General features: G+C 39.4%; 1 protein-coding gene across 1 annotated transcript in view; it reads right to left on the bottom strand.

The window, feature by feature from the left end:
• The window catches only part of LOC109904228 (collagen alpha-1(XXVIII) chain-like), a 37,619-nt gene extending 23,364 nt beyond the window's left edge, over positions 1-14,255 (bottom strand). Inside the window, exons 1-10 of the mRNA XM_020501458.2 lie at positions 14,087-14,255; positions 12,343-12,935; positions 10,398-10,418; positions 10,201-10,260; positions 7,870-7,923; positions 7,617-7,661; positions 6,664-6,690; positions 6,524-6,568; positions 6,360-6,404; positions 5,438-5,491 (exon numbers count right to left, since the gene is read on the bottom strand). Of these exons, the coding sequence (XP_020357047.2) occupies positions 5,438-5,491; positions 6,360-6,404; positions 6,524-6,568; positions 6,664-6,690; positions 7,617-7,661; positions 7,870-7,923; positions 10,201-10,260; positions 10,398-10,418; positions 12,343-12,935; positions 14,087-14,255 (1,113 nt within the window). The remainder of the gene's footprint in view (positions 1-5,437; positions 5,492-6,359; positions 6,405-6,523; positions 6,569-6,663; positions 6,691-7,616; positions 7,662-7,869; positions 7,924-10,200; positions 10,261-10,397; positions 10,419-12,342; positions 12,936-14,086) is intronic.
• Positions 14,256-15,936: the final 1,681 nt, after the last annotated feature.

Raw genomic sequence — 15,936 nt, 5'->3', positions numbered from 1 at the left:
CTGAAGGTACCACGTTCATCTGTACAAACAATAGTACGCAAGTATAAACACCATGGGACCACACAGCCGTCATACCGCTCAGGAAGGAGACGCGTTCTGTCTCCTAGAGATTAATGTACTTTGGTGTAAAAAGTCTAAATCAATCCCAGAACAACAGCAAAGGACCTTGTGAAGATGTTGGAGGAATAGGTACAAAACTCTCTATATCCACAGTAAAATTAGTCCAATATCGACATAACCTGAAAGGCTGCTCAGCAAGGAAGAAGCCACTGCTCCAAAACCGCCATAAAAAAGCCAGACTATGGTTTGCAACTGCACATGGGAACAAAGATCATACTTTTTGGAGAAATGTCCTCCGGTCTGATGAAACAAAAATATATATGTTTGACCATAATGACCACCGTTATGTTTGGAGGACAAAGGGGAAGGCTTGCAAGCTGAAGAACACCATCTCAACCGTGAAGCACGGGGGTGGCAGCATCATGTTGTGGGGGTGCTTTGGTGCAGGAGGGACTGGTGCACTTCACAAAATAGATGGCATCGTGAGACAGGAAAATTATGTGGATATATTGAAGCAACATCTCAAGACATCAGTCAGGAAGTTAAAGCTTGGTCGCAAATGGGTCTTCCAAATAGACAATGACCCCAAGCATACTTCCAAAATTGTGGCAAAATGGCTTAAGGACAACAAAGTCAAGGTATTGGAGTGATCATCACACAGCCCTGACCTTAATCCCATAGAAGATTTGTGGACAGAACTGAAAAAGCGTGTGTGAGCAAGGAGGCCTACAAACCTGACTCAGTTACACCAGCTCTGTCAGGAGGAATGGGTAAAAATTCACCCAACGTATTGTGGGTAGCTTGTGGAAGGCTACCCGAAACGTTTGACCCAAGTTAAACCATTTAAAGGCAATGCTACCAAATACTAATTGAGTGTATGTAAACTTCTGACCCACTGGGAATGTGATGAAAGAAATAAAAGCTGAAAGAAATAATTATCTCTACTATTATTCTGACATTTCACATTCTTAAAATAAAGTGGTGATCCTAACTGACCTAAAACAGATAATCTTTACTAGGATTAAATGTCAGGAATTGTGAAAAACTCAGTTTAAAGGTATTTGGCTAAGGTGTATGTAAACTTCCAACTTGAACTGTATATATTGATATAATATCAATTATATTCTTCCTAAATTTGACTTATAAACAAAGCCTAGTATTGCTCAGAAAATACTTGCACATAGACTATTTTTGAAGTTGATGAGAAAAAGCTCATAACAGAACTTCTGATCTCGAAGGTAATTACTGGTTGAATCAACAGTAATTTAATGTAATTTGTCAATGTATTGTGACGTGGAATCAACGTGGAAAAGACAAAAAAGTAAATATTCTAGTACTGTTTTCATCTAATTCCAACCAGCTTTGTAAAAATTTGTAGGGGCCAAAAAGTTGCCCACCTTTCCATGTACAGTGCAGTTCAGACAATAGCTCATCCACCAGAGTTGTAAACATTGAAATTAAGGTAAAAGTTCAACTTAAATACATTGACTCAACCTGACTAACAGGTTGCTACATCAATCTAATTTCAGCATTAATCATCAGAACTATGTATACTTTGAAATTGAGTTGAAAATAAAGAAAACTCATATTTTTCATTTTTTATTCAAAATATTAGGTGGTGGAAATGATGTTGGATTTCATATTTGATTAGACATATTTTATTTGACCTTGTTCAATGTTGAAAAAGAAGAGGGCCACGCCTTCCACTTTGGAGCCAGGCCCATCTAATCAGATTGAGCAAAAGAATATGAATAAATAAATAGAAATTAAATAAAAATGAATGGTAAGTAATGTATTATTTTTTATTTTGGAGTCACTTTTATTGTAAATTAGAATATAATATGTTTTTTAACACTTGTACATTAATGTGGATGCTACCATGATAATGGATAATCCTGAATGTGTGAGAAAGATACAAAGGGTCAAAGATCATACACCCAAGACATGCTATCATTCCCTGTTATTGATAATGGTAATGGTAAAAGTTGGAGGTATGATATTTGACTCTATGTAACTTTCCCACTCATCATTATCCACAATTCATTCACATAATCATGGTAGCATCCACATTAATGCAGAAGTATTTCGAAACATATTCTATTCTTATTTACAATAAAAGTGACTCCAAAATGACTATACATTATACACCATTAATTTCTAATGGGTACAAACTAATCTGAAACCCAACCAAAACGAACTGCAAATGTATCCAACAAGTGTGTAGAGTTACAAGCTTGATGTAGTCATTGTGTGCTAGGAAAATGGGACCAAATACTAAACTTTTGACTACTTTATTTATAAGAATCTTTAGAGGTGTCAATAATTTTGACCCCTACCTTTGAGGGGGAAAAAATTACTTGTTAAACAAAATCTATTTCTCTGAGTAATTGTATTAGTATAAAATATGATAATTTCCCAGTTCTTTGAGCATGCAATATATTGTAGCTCACTATTTGAATTATTTTATACAGTTATAGTTGCTCATCTTTATCAAGGGGGACAATTTCGGACCCCATATATTGAAATAAAATGTGAAGCTAGCCTGAACAACGTTGACTCCTCCTACTGGTATATGAGGCGTAATGCACTTCAGTGAGAACAAGTCTACCATTTATATGCCTATCTCTATTTACCCTGCTTGACTGTGGAAACAAGCTGTGTTCGATTCAGCTGAGCTATAATCTCAACACATTTAGACATTAATCAGTTTCCATACTCGTTTGCGTAGACTACCTAAATAACATTGAATTGTTGAAAGTAACGAACTTTTCTTACACATTTATGTGAAAGTAAATTCGAAGTGAGGTTGGGTTTATGTAGGCTACATTGATATCTAATTTTCCCAAAGGATAATTACAACTTGAAGCTAGGTAAACTATCATTCGTCCATGCTTAATTGGATCTTTACAAGTAGTTACCATAAGACTATATAAAGACGATTCCAAATTCATGATATTAATAATAAGCTTTTATCTTTGGATATTGTCTTGTATATATATGTTATTCATAATATACAGTATATAGACTACGCAAGCAGAATAATCTCTCCTTCAAATATTGCTATTACATTTCAATCAATTAATGATTGAAATGTTGGATTTACGTCTCCATCTCAACCAAAAATCTAAGTTAAAGAATAGCACTAAATCAAACCAAACTTTGAATACACTTCAAATAAAGTTTGATTTGATTTAGTCATATTCTTAAATGTTTGGTTGAGATGAAGACGTGAATCCAACATACTGTATTAATAACTTGTAGATTACATTTTAAATCAACCAACCATCTTGCATATACAGGACAATAGGTAAAACTGTACAGTATTATTAATATCATGAATTTAGCATCCTATTTATAGGGTTAACGGTAACTACTTCTAAACTTTCAAAAGATCCAATCAACCATGGATGAATGATAGTATATCTAGCTACATGTTGAAATTATGGTGTACTTTGTTTGACAAATCATTTGGGCAATGTAGCCTACATAAACGCAACCTCACTCCAAATGACTTTCAACTATTCAATGTTATTTAGGTAGTCTACGCAAATGAGTCTGGAATCAATGTCTAAATGTGTTGAAATGATAGCTCAGAGGAAACAAACACAGCTTGATTGCTAAGCAGGGTACAGAGGTAGGCATCTGGATGGTGGACTTGTTATCATTGAAGTGCATTAGCCCTCATTTACCAGTAGGAGTCACTGCTCAGGCAGAAATGGTTGGAGTATGGCTTTATGTTTTATTTCAATATACCTCTTTATTTAGGTTGATAGCATGATGTTGAAACTACGCCACTGATTTAAACATGCCATTTTACTATCAACATTTGAAACGATGTCAAATAAAATATGTCTAATCAAATCTAAAATTGTACAATTTAAACCACTCAATAATTTTCAACATATACATAGTTCTGATGACTATGTTGAAATTAGATTGATGTAACAACCTGTTAGTTAGGTTAAGTCAATTTATTTAAGTTGAACTTTTACCTTCATTTCAATGTTTACAACTCTGGTTGAAATGTGGTGAAAACAGTACTGGTGGATGAGCTATTGTCTGAACTGAACTGTACATGGAAAAGTGGGCAACTATTTGGCCCCTACAAATTAAAACAAGTCAGGACATATCCTAAGGCCAGGCATTTTCTCAGTTGAGTTTCCGACTCAAAGTAGTCAAAAACACACAGTCTCAAAACAATGAAGAGCTGTTTTACTGGAGGCAATGGTTCACTGCAGAGTTTGAAGTAATTATGAGCTTCACTCATGACTTAGGATATATTTAATCCTAAATGAGAAATAGCATAGAACTGGAGCCTGTCAAGAAGAAAGCTGAGATAACCACTTAAAAAGTTTTCCCAAAGCAAGGCAGATATCTCACAATTTTCATTGCATATCTCCATTCCAATGGAAAAATCGCATTTTCCGTCATTAATCTTTCTGTCAGCTCTGCAGAATGATCACTAGCTGGCACAGCACAGCCATAAAGTCATACAATTTTAAACCTAACCCTAACCCCAAATACATTGCTAACCTTAATGCCTAACCCTAACCTTAAATGAAGACCAAACAGCACATTTTTGTTTTCATACATTTTTACAAAATAGCCAATTTTGACTTTGCAGCTGGCCCATTTAGTGAAAATCGATCAGTTCTGCCTCCAGGACAAGAATCATGACAATAAACGTCAACCTGCTCTTTTAAATGCTCAACACCTTACATACTTAAAACATATTCCTAATAACAGGGTAGACTTTAAACATTGATACTCCATAATTCATCCACTTTTGAAACATTGTATTTGATAGTGGTGCTGATGGTGTGACCTATCCACTCTGCTGCTAAGATCTCATCTGCCAGAAACCTCAATACATACACTCAACACATACAGTATAACCTACTCATATTATGGGAGCAAAACATATATCTTTGACATTCTAAGTGTTTACCCTTTTGTTCATATTATCTCTTTCCAACAGACACCTGCATGTTCTCACATGGAGAGAGAACATTTTACTTTTCATAGCTGTTATTAAGTGCCTTGACAATCCCTATAAAGGACTGGTAAGGAAGTTGACAATGCTCTAGGCAGATCCTAGTGTATATTTAGAAACAGGACCCCTGCTTTTAACTAAACCTGTATATGGTTGTGAAAACTAACATTAATCCCCACGCTGCTGAACTAATGAAGGTGAAGGCACAATGGCACTGGGCCAATATCTTCCATAGGTGCCTTTTAGGGTTGACACATGCCCCTCGACTCCCAGGTAGTAGAATGGGTGTCAGGAATCTGTCTTTTAAAGTTCTAGTAAAAGGAAGTGTACAGGTGACAGCAGATGTGTGTGATGAGTTAAGTATGAAGTGTCTTCTTTACTAACCTTCTTTCCTTGAGGGCCCTCAGGTCCCATGTCACCCTGTGGTCCGGGTAAACCCTGGGGAGGAATAAAGAACACTCCTTAACAAGGGTACATGTGCTGCTGCTACTGTGCTGGAGGACACCATTCACATCTAGATATAAAGTGAAGGTTACCCAGATATTGATGCTAAATTACTGGGAAGAGCTAAAGAGTTTACAGCAGCCTGGTCACATAGACTAGACGTAACATAGTAAGGGTAAATCCGGGACAGTCAAATTAGTATGATACTGTATGTTATGTTTGGTATAGTTACATAAGACAGAAGGTTACTTAAGGCAAAAACAAAAGTAGGGTGGTTGGTCAAGTGGAAGGGTGGACATGGAGACGTATAACGCGAACGTCTAGCAACTCAACTTTAGCGTTTTAGCATCTACTTACTATTTTTTAGCTACTTTGCAACTACTTAGCATGTTAGCTAACCCTTCCCCCTAACCTGAACTCTTTAAACCTAACCCCTAACCCTTAGCCTAGCTAACGTTAGTTACCTAGCTAACATTAGCATTAGACACCTAGCCACTTAGCTAACGTTGGTGACAACAAATTGGAATTCGTAACATATCATACATTTTGCAAATATTCTAATTATTTTCTTAACAAAGCATACGAAATGGACATCCACAAATTAATACATACCATACCATACCAAACACAACATATCATACTATTTGGAGTGTACCGGATTTACATTCACTCTGTTCTGTCTACTCCTGAATCCAATCCAGGTTGATTACAGCCATTATCAACTACATTGTGTGTGTGTGCGTGGGAGGGGAAGGGAGCACGGAGTAAGTATGTACGTGCTTATAAAGGAGTTTCACAAAAGGATAACGCTTTGATCTGAATATGTGAATTTTCAAGGTACATGTTGCTGTTGTCTACCCACCTGGAGACCTCTGACACCTCTGGAGCCCATTGGACCCTCAGGACCCTGGGAGTGGACAGTCAATGAAACAGTAAAGAAAGGTACTGTATAAATCAGCCTGTAATATGACCAATATAACAAAAGCATGACACAGAGAGCAGACAAATTTGATTATTCATACATACCCTGTCTCCTTTAATTCCTGGAATGCCACACTCGCCCCTCTCACCCTGTGTAATGGAAATCGAAAGCAATACGTCATATGAAATGAATGTACTGTAGCTTCAAAATAACAGAAATATTAATGGCAACTTGAATGACATACCATCTCTCCTTTGTAACCAGGTTTTCCCTGCAAATAAACACAGTATAATAGGTTAGAATGTGAGCAACAGTCGTACAGACACTGAGTATACCAAAGACTAGGAACACCTTCCTAATATTGAGTTGCACCCCACCCATTTGCCCTCAGAACAGTTTCAATTTGTCAGGACACGGACTCTACAAGGTGTTGAAAACGTTCCACAGGGATGCTGGCCCATGTTGACTCCAATGCTTCCCATAGTTGTGTAAAGTTGGATGGATGTCCTTTGGGTTGTGGACCATCCTGAAAAATCCAGCAGCGTCGCAGTTCTTGACACAAACCCGGTGCGCCTGGCACCTACTACCATACCCCATTCAAAGGCACTTCAATCTTTTGTCTTGCCCATTCACCCTCTGAATGGCACACATACACAATCCATGTCTCAATTGTCTCAAGGCTTAAAAATCCTTCTTTAACCTGTCTCCTCCCCTTCATTTACACTGATTGAAATGGATTTAACAAGTGACATCAATAAGGGTTCATAGCTTTCACCTGGATTCACCTGGTCAGTCGATGTCGCGGAAAGAGCAGGAGTTCTTAATGTTTTGTATACTGAGTGTACATTGATAAATGCTTCGTCAACATACAGCTAGCTATATTATGTTAATTTGAGATAGGTTGCCGCAGCAACAGGAAATGTGAATTATTGTTCTGATTATAATTTTTTGACATTTTTGTAGCGGTTGATACATTTTTCGTAAGGGACTATTACAAACTTCAGAAACCTTTTTTAACCTCATATACACTACACATTTTAAATTTGATGCTTTGCAGGACATTTCTCTTCCAACAGGGTGATCAAATTAAGATCCTATATTTGTATCAATAGATGTCTGGATATCTGCAAATGTAAATGCAAATGTCATTGAAAATGTCATAAAAAAAAATACCTTGTGTTTAAGTGTATCACTCACCTCTCCGCCATCCCGACCTGGAAGTCCACTTAGTCCTCCCTCTCCCTAAAAGGAAAGGAGAACAGGGCATCTGTATTATTTACACAGTACACACAGGAGCTATTTGATTTAGATTTCTCTTATTAGGAATATATGTCTATACAAGCAAGGTAAGTGGAAATGTGCTGTATATTGCATCTTAGGGAGACATCAGGAACACAACAGGTATGTTCATCAACTAAATAATTCAACAGAATCATAACAAATCAAAGACCTTCGATCCTTTAAGACCAGAGGCTCCATCATCTCCTGGGCGACCCTTCTTCCCCTGTGGAATGAAGGAACAACGTGAGATTCATTTAACTCACTTTAAAACAAAACGTGTTTGACGGAAGGCCACTATCCATTGCAAATGATCTGCAGCGAGTCAGTTAAGTGATGATACCCAAGAAGATGGTGTTTGGAGGATATATTGGCACAGTGTCACTTTAATACAACGGGTTACCAACATATTTACATTTGAATTAAAAATGTTATTTTGATTCTTCCACAAGATGTAGTCCTGACACAAATCTAGGGTTGCTAGAGATGCAACCTAGTCGTTCAGTCTAGGTTGCACTTTTTGTTCTGTATCTATGGACGCGATCCAGTCGATCAGTCTTTTTGTTCTGTATCTAGAGACGCGACCCAGTTGTTCAGTCGTTCATTCTAAATGTTCCATTGCCATACTGGCTGGCAATGTTCTTATCCCTTGCTAGCTAGCCAACTACGGCTAACTTACAGTCACGTCAAACAGTGCAGCCAGAATAACAGCAAAGTAGCTGCATTTGCTTAAGCTGTTTTCTAGTGACATTTATTTGGATAAGCTGATGAGATGCAATTTCGCCTGGCATAGAAAATGTGCTCACTCGTCAGGACACTATCGTTCAGACGAGCTAGCAAACAACACAGCTAACGTACCTGTAACACATTCACTTCAGATTGAAGCTGGAAAGACTGCAAATTAGCTGTTTTTTGTTGTACCTTTTCAAAAATAATAATGTTTTTGTATATATCTATAAAAATTATTCTAGCTGAATAGTGATTTTGACTGGCTGAGAAACGCTGTCTGCCTTTCTGTCTTGTCCCGACACGTTCATTACTATGGGACAGCAGGAGATTTGAATATTGAAACAATGCTGCAAATGTTGGAGAGACAGACAGCAAGGTTTATACAAATCTCCAATGTTGAAAACTAAATGTTCGTCTAAAAGAAATGTGAGATAATGTCTAGATGCTTTTTATTGTGGAGATCAAGTTTATAAGTTGCTTGGCTGGGCTGATGGGACAGTGAATTGCGCAGTCAGATGGAACATTAAATAGGCATTTTAACGTCATAGATTTAGCCGGGTCAATTTGTGGGATAGACACCGGCTGGAATGAGATTTTAACCAATCAGCATTCAGGATTAGACCCACCCGTTGTATAATGAAAGATTAACCATATCTGGCTACAGAAGCAGGGAAAAGTGAAAGTGAAGCATAGTTTCCCTGAGGGCGTCAGCGTTGTTCGGTCATTGCAGGTGGTAAAAGGACCTGAGGTCACAATGGGGGTGGCTTTGTGTTTGTGTGTATGTCAAGGATGGACATGTTGCTGCTTGACCAAAAGGTGAGAGGTCAGACACCTGGACAGCGCGTGGTGGTTGCCATTCGCAGCTTATCGTCGGTTTGTGGCCGTTAAACTGAAGAGAGTAATTATGAGAGCCTTTAAGTCTCAGTGTAAAAATGTAAGGAATCTCTCTGTAGAGAAAGCCCCTGGTTAATGACCATGCAACTGTCTGTCAGCACAAGACTGTCAGACTCTGAGGACCCTGACATTAACATGGCTGTCATCCATCCAGAGAGGGGCCTCTAGTCTGGTCCGATGATGTGGAAGATTTTTTTATTTTTTTATTTTACCTTTATTTAACTAGGCAAGTCAGTTAAGAACAAATTCTTATTTTCAATGACGGCCTAGGAACAGTGGGTTAACTGCCTGTTCAGGGGCAGAACGACAGATTTGTACCTTGTCAGCTCGGGGATTTGAACTTGCAATTCGGTTACTAGTCCAACACTCTAACCACTAGGCTACCCTGCCGCCCCATTAGATCACGCACCTAGTGTCACAGTTTAAGCCCCCTCCAACATTCTCCATCTCTGACTAGCTGACAATGGAGCTAGTAAGTGTTATTTACGATGGCAAAGGTCCTGTTTTTATTGGGAGTAAAGGTCTTCATAGGATGCCCCTGGTTTCCATGGGGGACATCTTATGTGGGAAGGGAAACGTCCAAAAACTTGCCGGGACAGGCAACGCAAATTAGCAACTGAGGTTTATTGGAAGTATTCATTGTTTTTCTCAATCTATTTTGTCCTGCAGCATTTGGAGTATTTTCAGAAGTAAGAAAGACAGCTTGCTCTGTACACAGGGGGTACCTCGACTAAACCAAGCAATTACCTCTGATATCAGAACTATGTTAACTTCCTCTTTACAACATTCAGCACTTCAGGAACAAACAACTTTCTTTTATTTCAAAGGAGAAGTGTTTTGTGATTGGGGAGTGTTTGGAAAGGACAGTGAAAGTACTTACAGTTGGACCACTGAGCCCTCTCTCGCCCTTCTCACAGGCACATCGTTGGGCCAGGGGACACTTCAAAAAGGCAGGATAAGGTTTCAGAATCAACATGTAACTGTACAGTATATGACAATGCAGTGTCCCTGAACTTAATTATGTATTGGTTGAATGAGGATAGCATTTCAATTGCATCAAAATGTAATATTACCTACCCCCTTGTCAGCCAGGTCTGTCTGGGTAGAGAGAAATAAAACAGTGACAACCATTAGAGACAATCATACACCATCTGAAACATACATACAGAAATCATGTACATTTCCAACTATACTGAACAAAAATATAAACACAACATGCAATCATTTCAATGATTTTACTGAGTTACAGTTCATATAAGGAAATCAGACAATTGAAATAAATTCATTAGGCCCTAATTTATGGATTTTATATGACTGGGCAGGGGCGCAGCCATGGGTGGTTTCAGATGATCCCGCAGGTGAAGAAGCTGGATGTGGAGGTCCTGGGCTGGCGTGATTACACGTGGTCTGCGATTGTGAGGCCGGTTAGACATACTGCCAAATTTTCTAAAACGACGTTGGAGGTGGCTTATGGTAGAGAAATAAACAATAAATTATCTGGCAACAGCTCTGGTCAACATTCCTGAAGTCAGCATGCCAATTGCACGCTCCCTCAAAACTTGAGACATCTGTGGCATTGAGTTGTGTGAAAAAGATGCACATTTGAGTGGCCTTTTATTGTCTCCAGCACAAGGTGCACCTGTGTAATGATGATGCTCTTTAATCAGCTTCTTGATATGCAAACCTGTCTGGTGGATGGATTATCTTGGCAATGGAGAAATACTCACTAACAGGGATGTAAACTAAATTTAAGAGAAGTTTATAGTGCATATGGAATATTTCTGGGATCTTTTATTTCAGCTCACGAAACATAGGACCAACACTTTACATGTTGCGTTTATATTTTTGTTCAATATAACTCTAGCATATTGTATCATATTTCTGACTCCCCTTGTCACACACCATTTAAGCCTCTAATCCTCTCATCTAGACTCTGAAAAGCCTGCTGTGTGAGTACAAGTGACTGTGGGGAGTTATCTGAATGATGGTTTCGTGCCAAGCTCTGTTTTGCTATGTTGCCACTTGAAAGAAATCAGTGAGTAGACATTCCATTGTAATACCCACGAGCCAAATGTAAACCACGTTATGATAAAAAAGAAGGCTAAGAATATCACTGAAAGTATCACTGAAAGAACCTGTCTGCTTCCACTCATATCCATCCACAAGAGGCTCTGTTTACCCTTATTGGGACAAAAAAAAACTTGTGGCATAGCAGATTCAAAGTAAAGCCCATGGGATATGCACTCATAACATGCAGATGGTAAGGAGCCAAGACTATTGAAAAAATGTAAGACAGCTGAAAAAAAAATACAAAATCCATGGCTGTCATCGATAGCCATTTATTATTTTGCATTTGTATAGCTACAAATTGTGGAATGTCAGTCATTCAGGCACCATCCAGCCTGTATCCTTCTTTAAAAAACCTTCCTGAGAGGATTTTGGTTACAATATCCAAGATATCCCTAATTCAACTTTGATGACATCTAAATCACAACTGTATCATTGCATCATTATTACACCCAATATTGTGTTTCTGAGCCCTCCCTCCCCTTCATCCCTCCTTCTCATTTTCCACCTCTTCAGTCTAATTAACATGCTGCTCTGCCAGAGGCTGTCCCCCAAATGGCACCCTACTCCCTTTATCGTTGACTCCTTGTGACCAGGGCCCATGGGGCTCTAGTCAAAGGTAGCACACTACGTGGCTAATAGGGTGCCATTTGGGACGCACCCTGAGAGAAGCACTGACCTCAACTTAAGCAGTGACTCAAAATAGAATCCAAGTAGTGCCTTTGCTGCTGTTCGATGGCCACCCCGAGCAGGCGCTGCATCCCACATTCTCTCTTTCTCTCCCTATATTGCTTTCTCTTGTCATCTCCACTTCCTCCCTCTCCCTCTATTGCTCACTCTCTCTCATGCTCTCTCTCTGTCTCTCTCGGGAGTTGTTGGTGTGCGGGTTGTGAGAGGGTTTGCTGTCCTTTTTGTGTGTGCTTATTTCTATATATGCAAGGCAGATCATACTCACAATTTCCGTGAGAACTTTCTCCACAATATCAGTATCCTGTAGATTGTGGAGGTATCGGGAAGCAGGAGAGCTGGCCAGCAGACGGAGCTGGGCCACGTTGGCTGGCTCATTGGCTGCACGGGTGATGCCCACTGTGAAGAACTTCACCCCCTGGTTCTTGGCGTCGGCGGCAGCTGAGAAGATGTCTGGGTTCCTGGGGTGGGAGATGCCGTCACTGAGTAGGACGGCCACCTTGATACTGCCTGGGCTGGACTCCTCCAGGTACATCTTAGTCATGTTGGTGATCGCGTAGGTGGTGTAGGTGCCGTGACCGATGTATAAAATGGGGGTGATGTGGGACTTGAAGTTGTCAGTGCCTCTCCACTGCTTAAAGGTCTGCTCGATGATGACGTGACTGCTGTACTGCAGCAGGGCCACCTTCCAGCTCAGACTGCGCCCGGTCTGCAGACGGACAGCCTGGAGCTTGTCCACCACATCCATGGCAAAGTGCTTCTCCTGCTCATGGTTCTCCTTGGCACTCTCAGAGCTGTCAAGCAGAAAGGAAAGCTCCAGACCGCAGTCCTCATCTAAAATGGCTGTGTTCATGTGCAGAGCTGTCAGACACACAATTGTGACAAGAGGCCATTCTATTGAAAAATGTCATTGTGGGTTATGAATGTGTTATGAAGTACTTACATACAGGTAACTGACAAAATAAAGGAAACACTTGAGTAAACGAGGGATACAAAATATATTGAAAGCAGGTGCTTCCACACAGCTGTGGTTCCTGAGTTAATTAAGCAATTAACATCCCATCATGCTTAGGGTCATGTATAAAAATGCCCAGTTGCCCATTATTTTGACTACCATGACTAGAGGAAGACTTTCAGTGACTTTGAAAGAGTGGTCTCAAATGAGCATAGGGACTTTATAAGCGTGTGTGTGTGTGTTTATATATATAAATACATGTAAAAAATAAATAAATAAATAGGTCACCAGATCTCAACCCAATTCAACAGTTTTGGGAGATTCTGGAGTGTCGTCTGAGACAGCGTCTTCCACCACCATCAACAAAACATCATATTATGGAATTTATCATGGACAAATAGTGACGCACCGTTCCAATAGAGTTCCAGACACTTATTGAATTTATGCGAAGGCGCATTGAAGCTGTTCTGGCAGCTTGTGGTGGCCCAAAGCCCTACTAAGACACGTTATGTTGGTGTTTCCTTTATTTTTGCAGTTACCTGTAGGTGCACTTCAACTAAAGACTGTTCTCTATCTTGCCTCATTTTTAAATGACTTGGAAATGCAATCATTCAAAGTTATGACAGTCAAGTGAAAATGTCTATGAAGCCAAAAACCCTATCTGAAATAAACCCTTTATCTTTATATTACATCTCTCACAAGGGCAGAAACACCAAGCTAAATCATGTTCATATGTTCTAAAAAAATGCCGTAGGATATCAACACCTTGGGAATATAGCAGGTACAGTATACCACAGGACATCCACTGATAAGATAGATATCTATCTACTGTCTGTACCTGTGTTAACCAAATGTAAAAACTTTAGCATTTGATTTTATGATGTATGCGCAACCTCTTGTTTAGCTGGAATCTGATTTCAATTGGATTGATGAATTATGGTCACAGAAATGTGACATTATAAGACATCTGTGATCTCACTGTTTAAGCACCGTCTGAAATGAGCAACTTTTGCAATGAGCAACTGTACTATTAAAAAGAGGATGTCTTTTCTCATACCTTGTCTATTATGTTTTTGCCCGTCAGGTGCAATGGCTGCGGCTGCAGCTCGCAGCTGGGCCCCCCTGCCTCTGGGTCTCTTGTTCATTGTTCTCTCCTCATAGTAGTCCTGAGACCAGACACCCAACAGGCCTGCTACAAACAGGAGCCATGTCACTGTAGGGAACATCATTGTCCCTCCTGCAATAATAATGTTTGGAATTTTTATTTATTTAAAGAACAATCTAAATGATGACTTCATGTTCGATGACGACGCCATGATTGGTCAACAATGTACAGTATATGAAAAATGATATTTGTGCACAAGATTAGCGCACAACAAGTCCTCAGATTAATCTACTGCACTAGTTTTTCATCTGAAACCATGAGATTTGTTCATTTCTCCCTCCCCCATTTTTATAATTTTTTAAATCACACACCCTCCCTCTATTATATATTTTTAACAGATTGTCCTTTTACTGAGCAAAACTTGTAGACTCACAATCCAAATTCTTTTTTTTTGCGTGCTGCAGATCCAGGTATCCTTGTGCCCCACTAAGTGTATGTCCAAAATGCTGGGGTTGTGCAGGTAGCGAGAGAAGAACAGCAGTGATGGAAGGTTCTAGTTAGTTCCCAGAGTGTGTAGCAGCAATAGCAACAATGATAGCCATCCTGAGGCACAGTGTGTCTGTGAGCCTCTGAGCCTCTCCCTAGTCCTTCATAAAAGAGGAGGGAACACCAGATCCCGCAAGACCCCGCCAAGGCTCTGGTTCCTGCTCGGCCCTCAGGGCAAGGGCAGACTGGGGTTGGGTTTCAGCACTTAAAAGGTTGTGTTGAGATGATAAAGATGCCTCCAAGCATCTTATATATGGTTGATATGGTTGTGTAAAGTCATAATTTTTACGAGTGGTGTATATGGGTCACTAACCTGAGTAAATCTATTATTTTCATCCCTGAAATTTAACTCCATCCCTCCCATCTGTATTTGACTAAATAAGAGGAAAATGGATAAGGGAGGAAGTGTTGTTGTCTTAAAGACCTATAACTTTCTCTCTTACATACCACAGGATCCTACCGTGGTTGTCATGTGATCAGAGTTTAGTGCAGCATTGGGCTCATCTGGTCTTCCTCATTGTGTGTGGAGAATGCTTTGTCCTGTGGTAATTGATGGGTTAATGACTCTGCCTCAATCAGTCTTACATTTGTTCGCAAGAGGTTTGCAAGTAGTTTCCATACATGGAACAGCTTCATTCATTCATAGTTACTTCAAATCAAATCCAATTGTATTTGTCACACACACACACACACACACACACACACACACACACACACACACACACACACGTGTTTAGCTGATGTTATTGCGGGTGTAGCGAAGTGCTTGTGTTCCTAGCTCTAACAGCGTTGTAATATCTAACAAGTAATATCTAACAATTTCACAACAATACATACAAATCTAAAGGAATAGAATTAAGAATATATTAAATATTTGGGGAGCAATGTCAGAGCGGCATAGACTAATAGTGTAAAATAGGATTGAAAAGAATACAGTATATACAGTGGGGCAAAAAAGTATTTAGTCAGCCACCACTTGTGCAAGTTCTCCCACTTAAAAAGATGAGAGAGGCCTGTAATTATCATCATATGTACACTTCAACTATGACAGACAAAATGAGAAAAATACATTTTTAATTAATTTATTTGCAAATTATGGTGGAAAATAAGTATTTGGCCACCTACAAACAAGCAAGATTTCTGGCTCTCACAGACCTGTAACTTCTTCTTTAATAGGCTCCTCTGTCTTCCACTCGTTACCTGTATTAATGGCACCTGTTTGAACTTGTTATCAGTATAAAAGACACCTGTCCACA

This window comes from Oncorhynchus kisutch, linkage group LG2 (genome assembly GCF_002021735.2).
Source record: "Oncorhynchus kisutch isolate 150728-3 linkage group LG2, Okis_V2, whole genome shotgun sequence".
NCBI lineage: Eukaryota > Metazoa > Chordata > Actinopteri > Salmoniformes > Salmonidae > Oncorhynchus > Oncorhynchus kisutch.
This window is presented reverse-complemented; position numbering and strand designations above follow the sequence as displayed.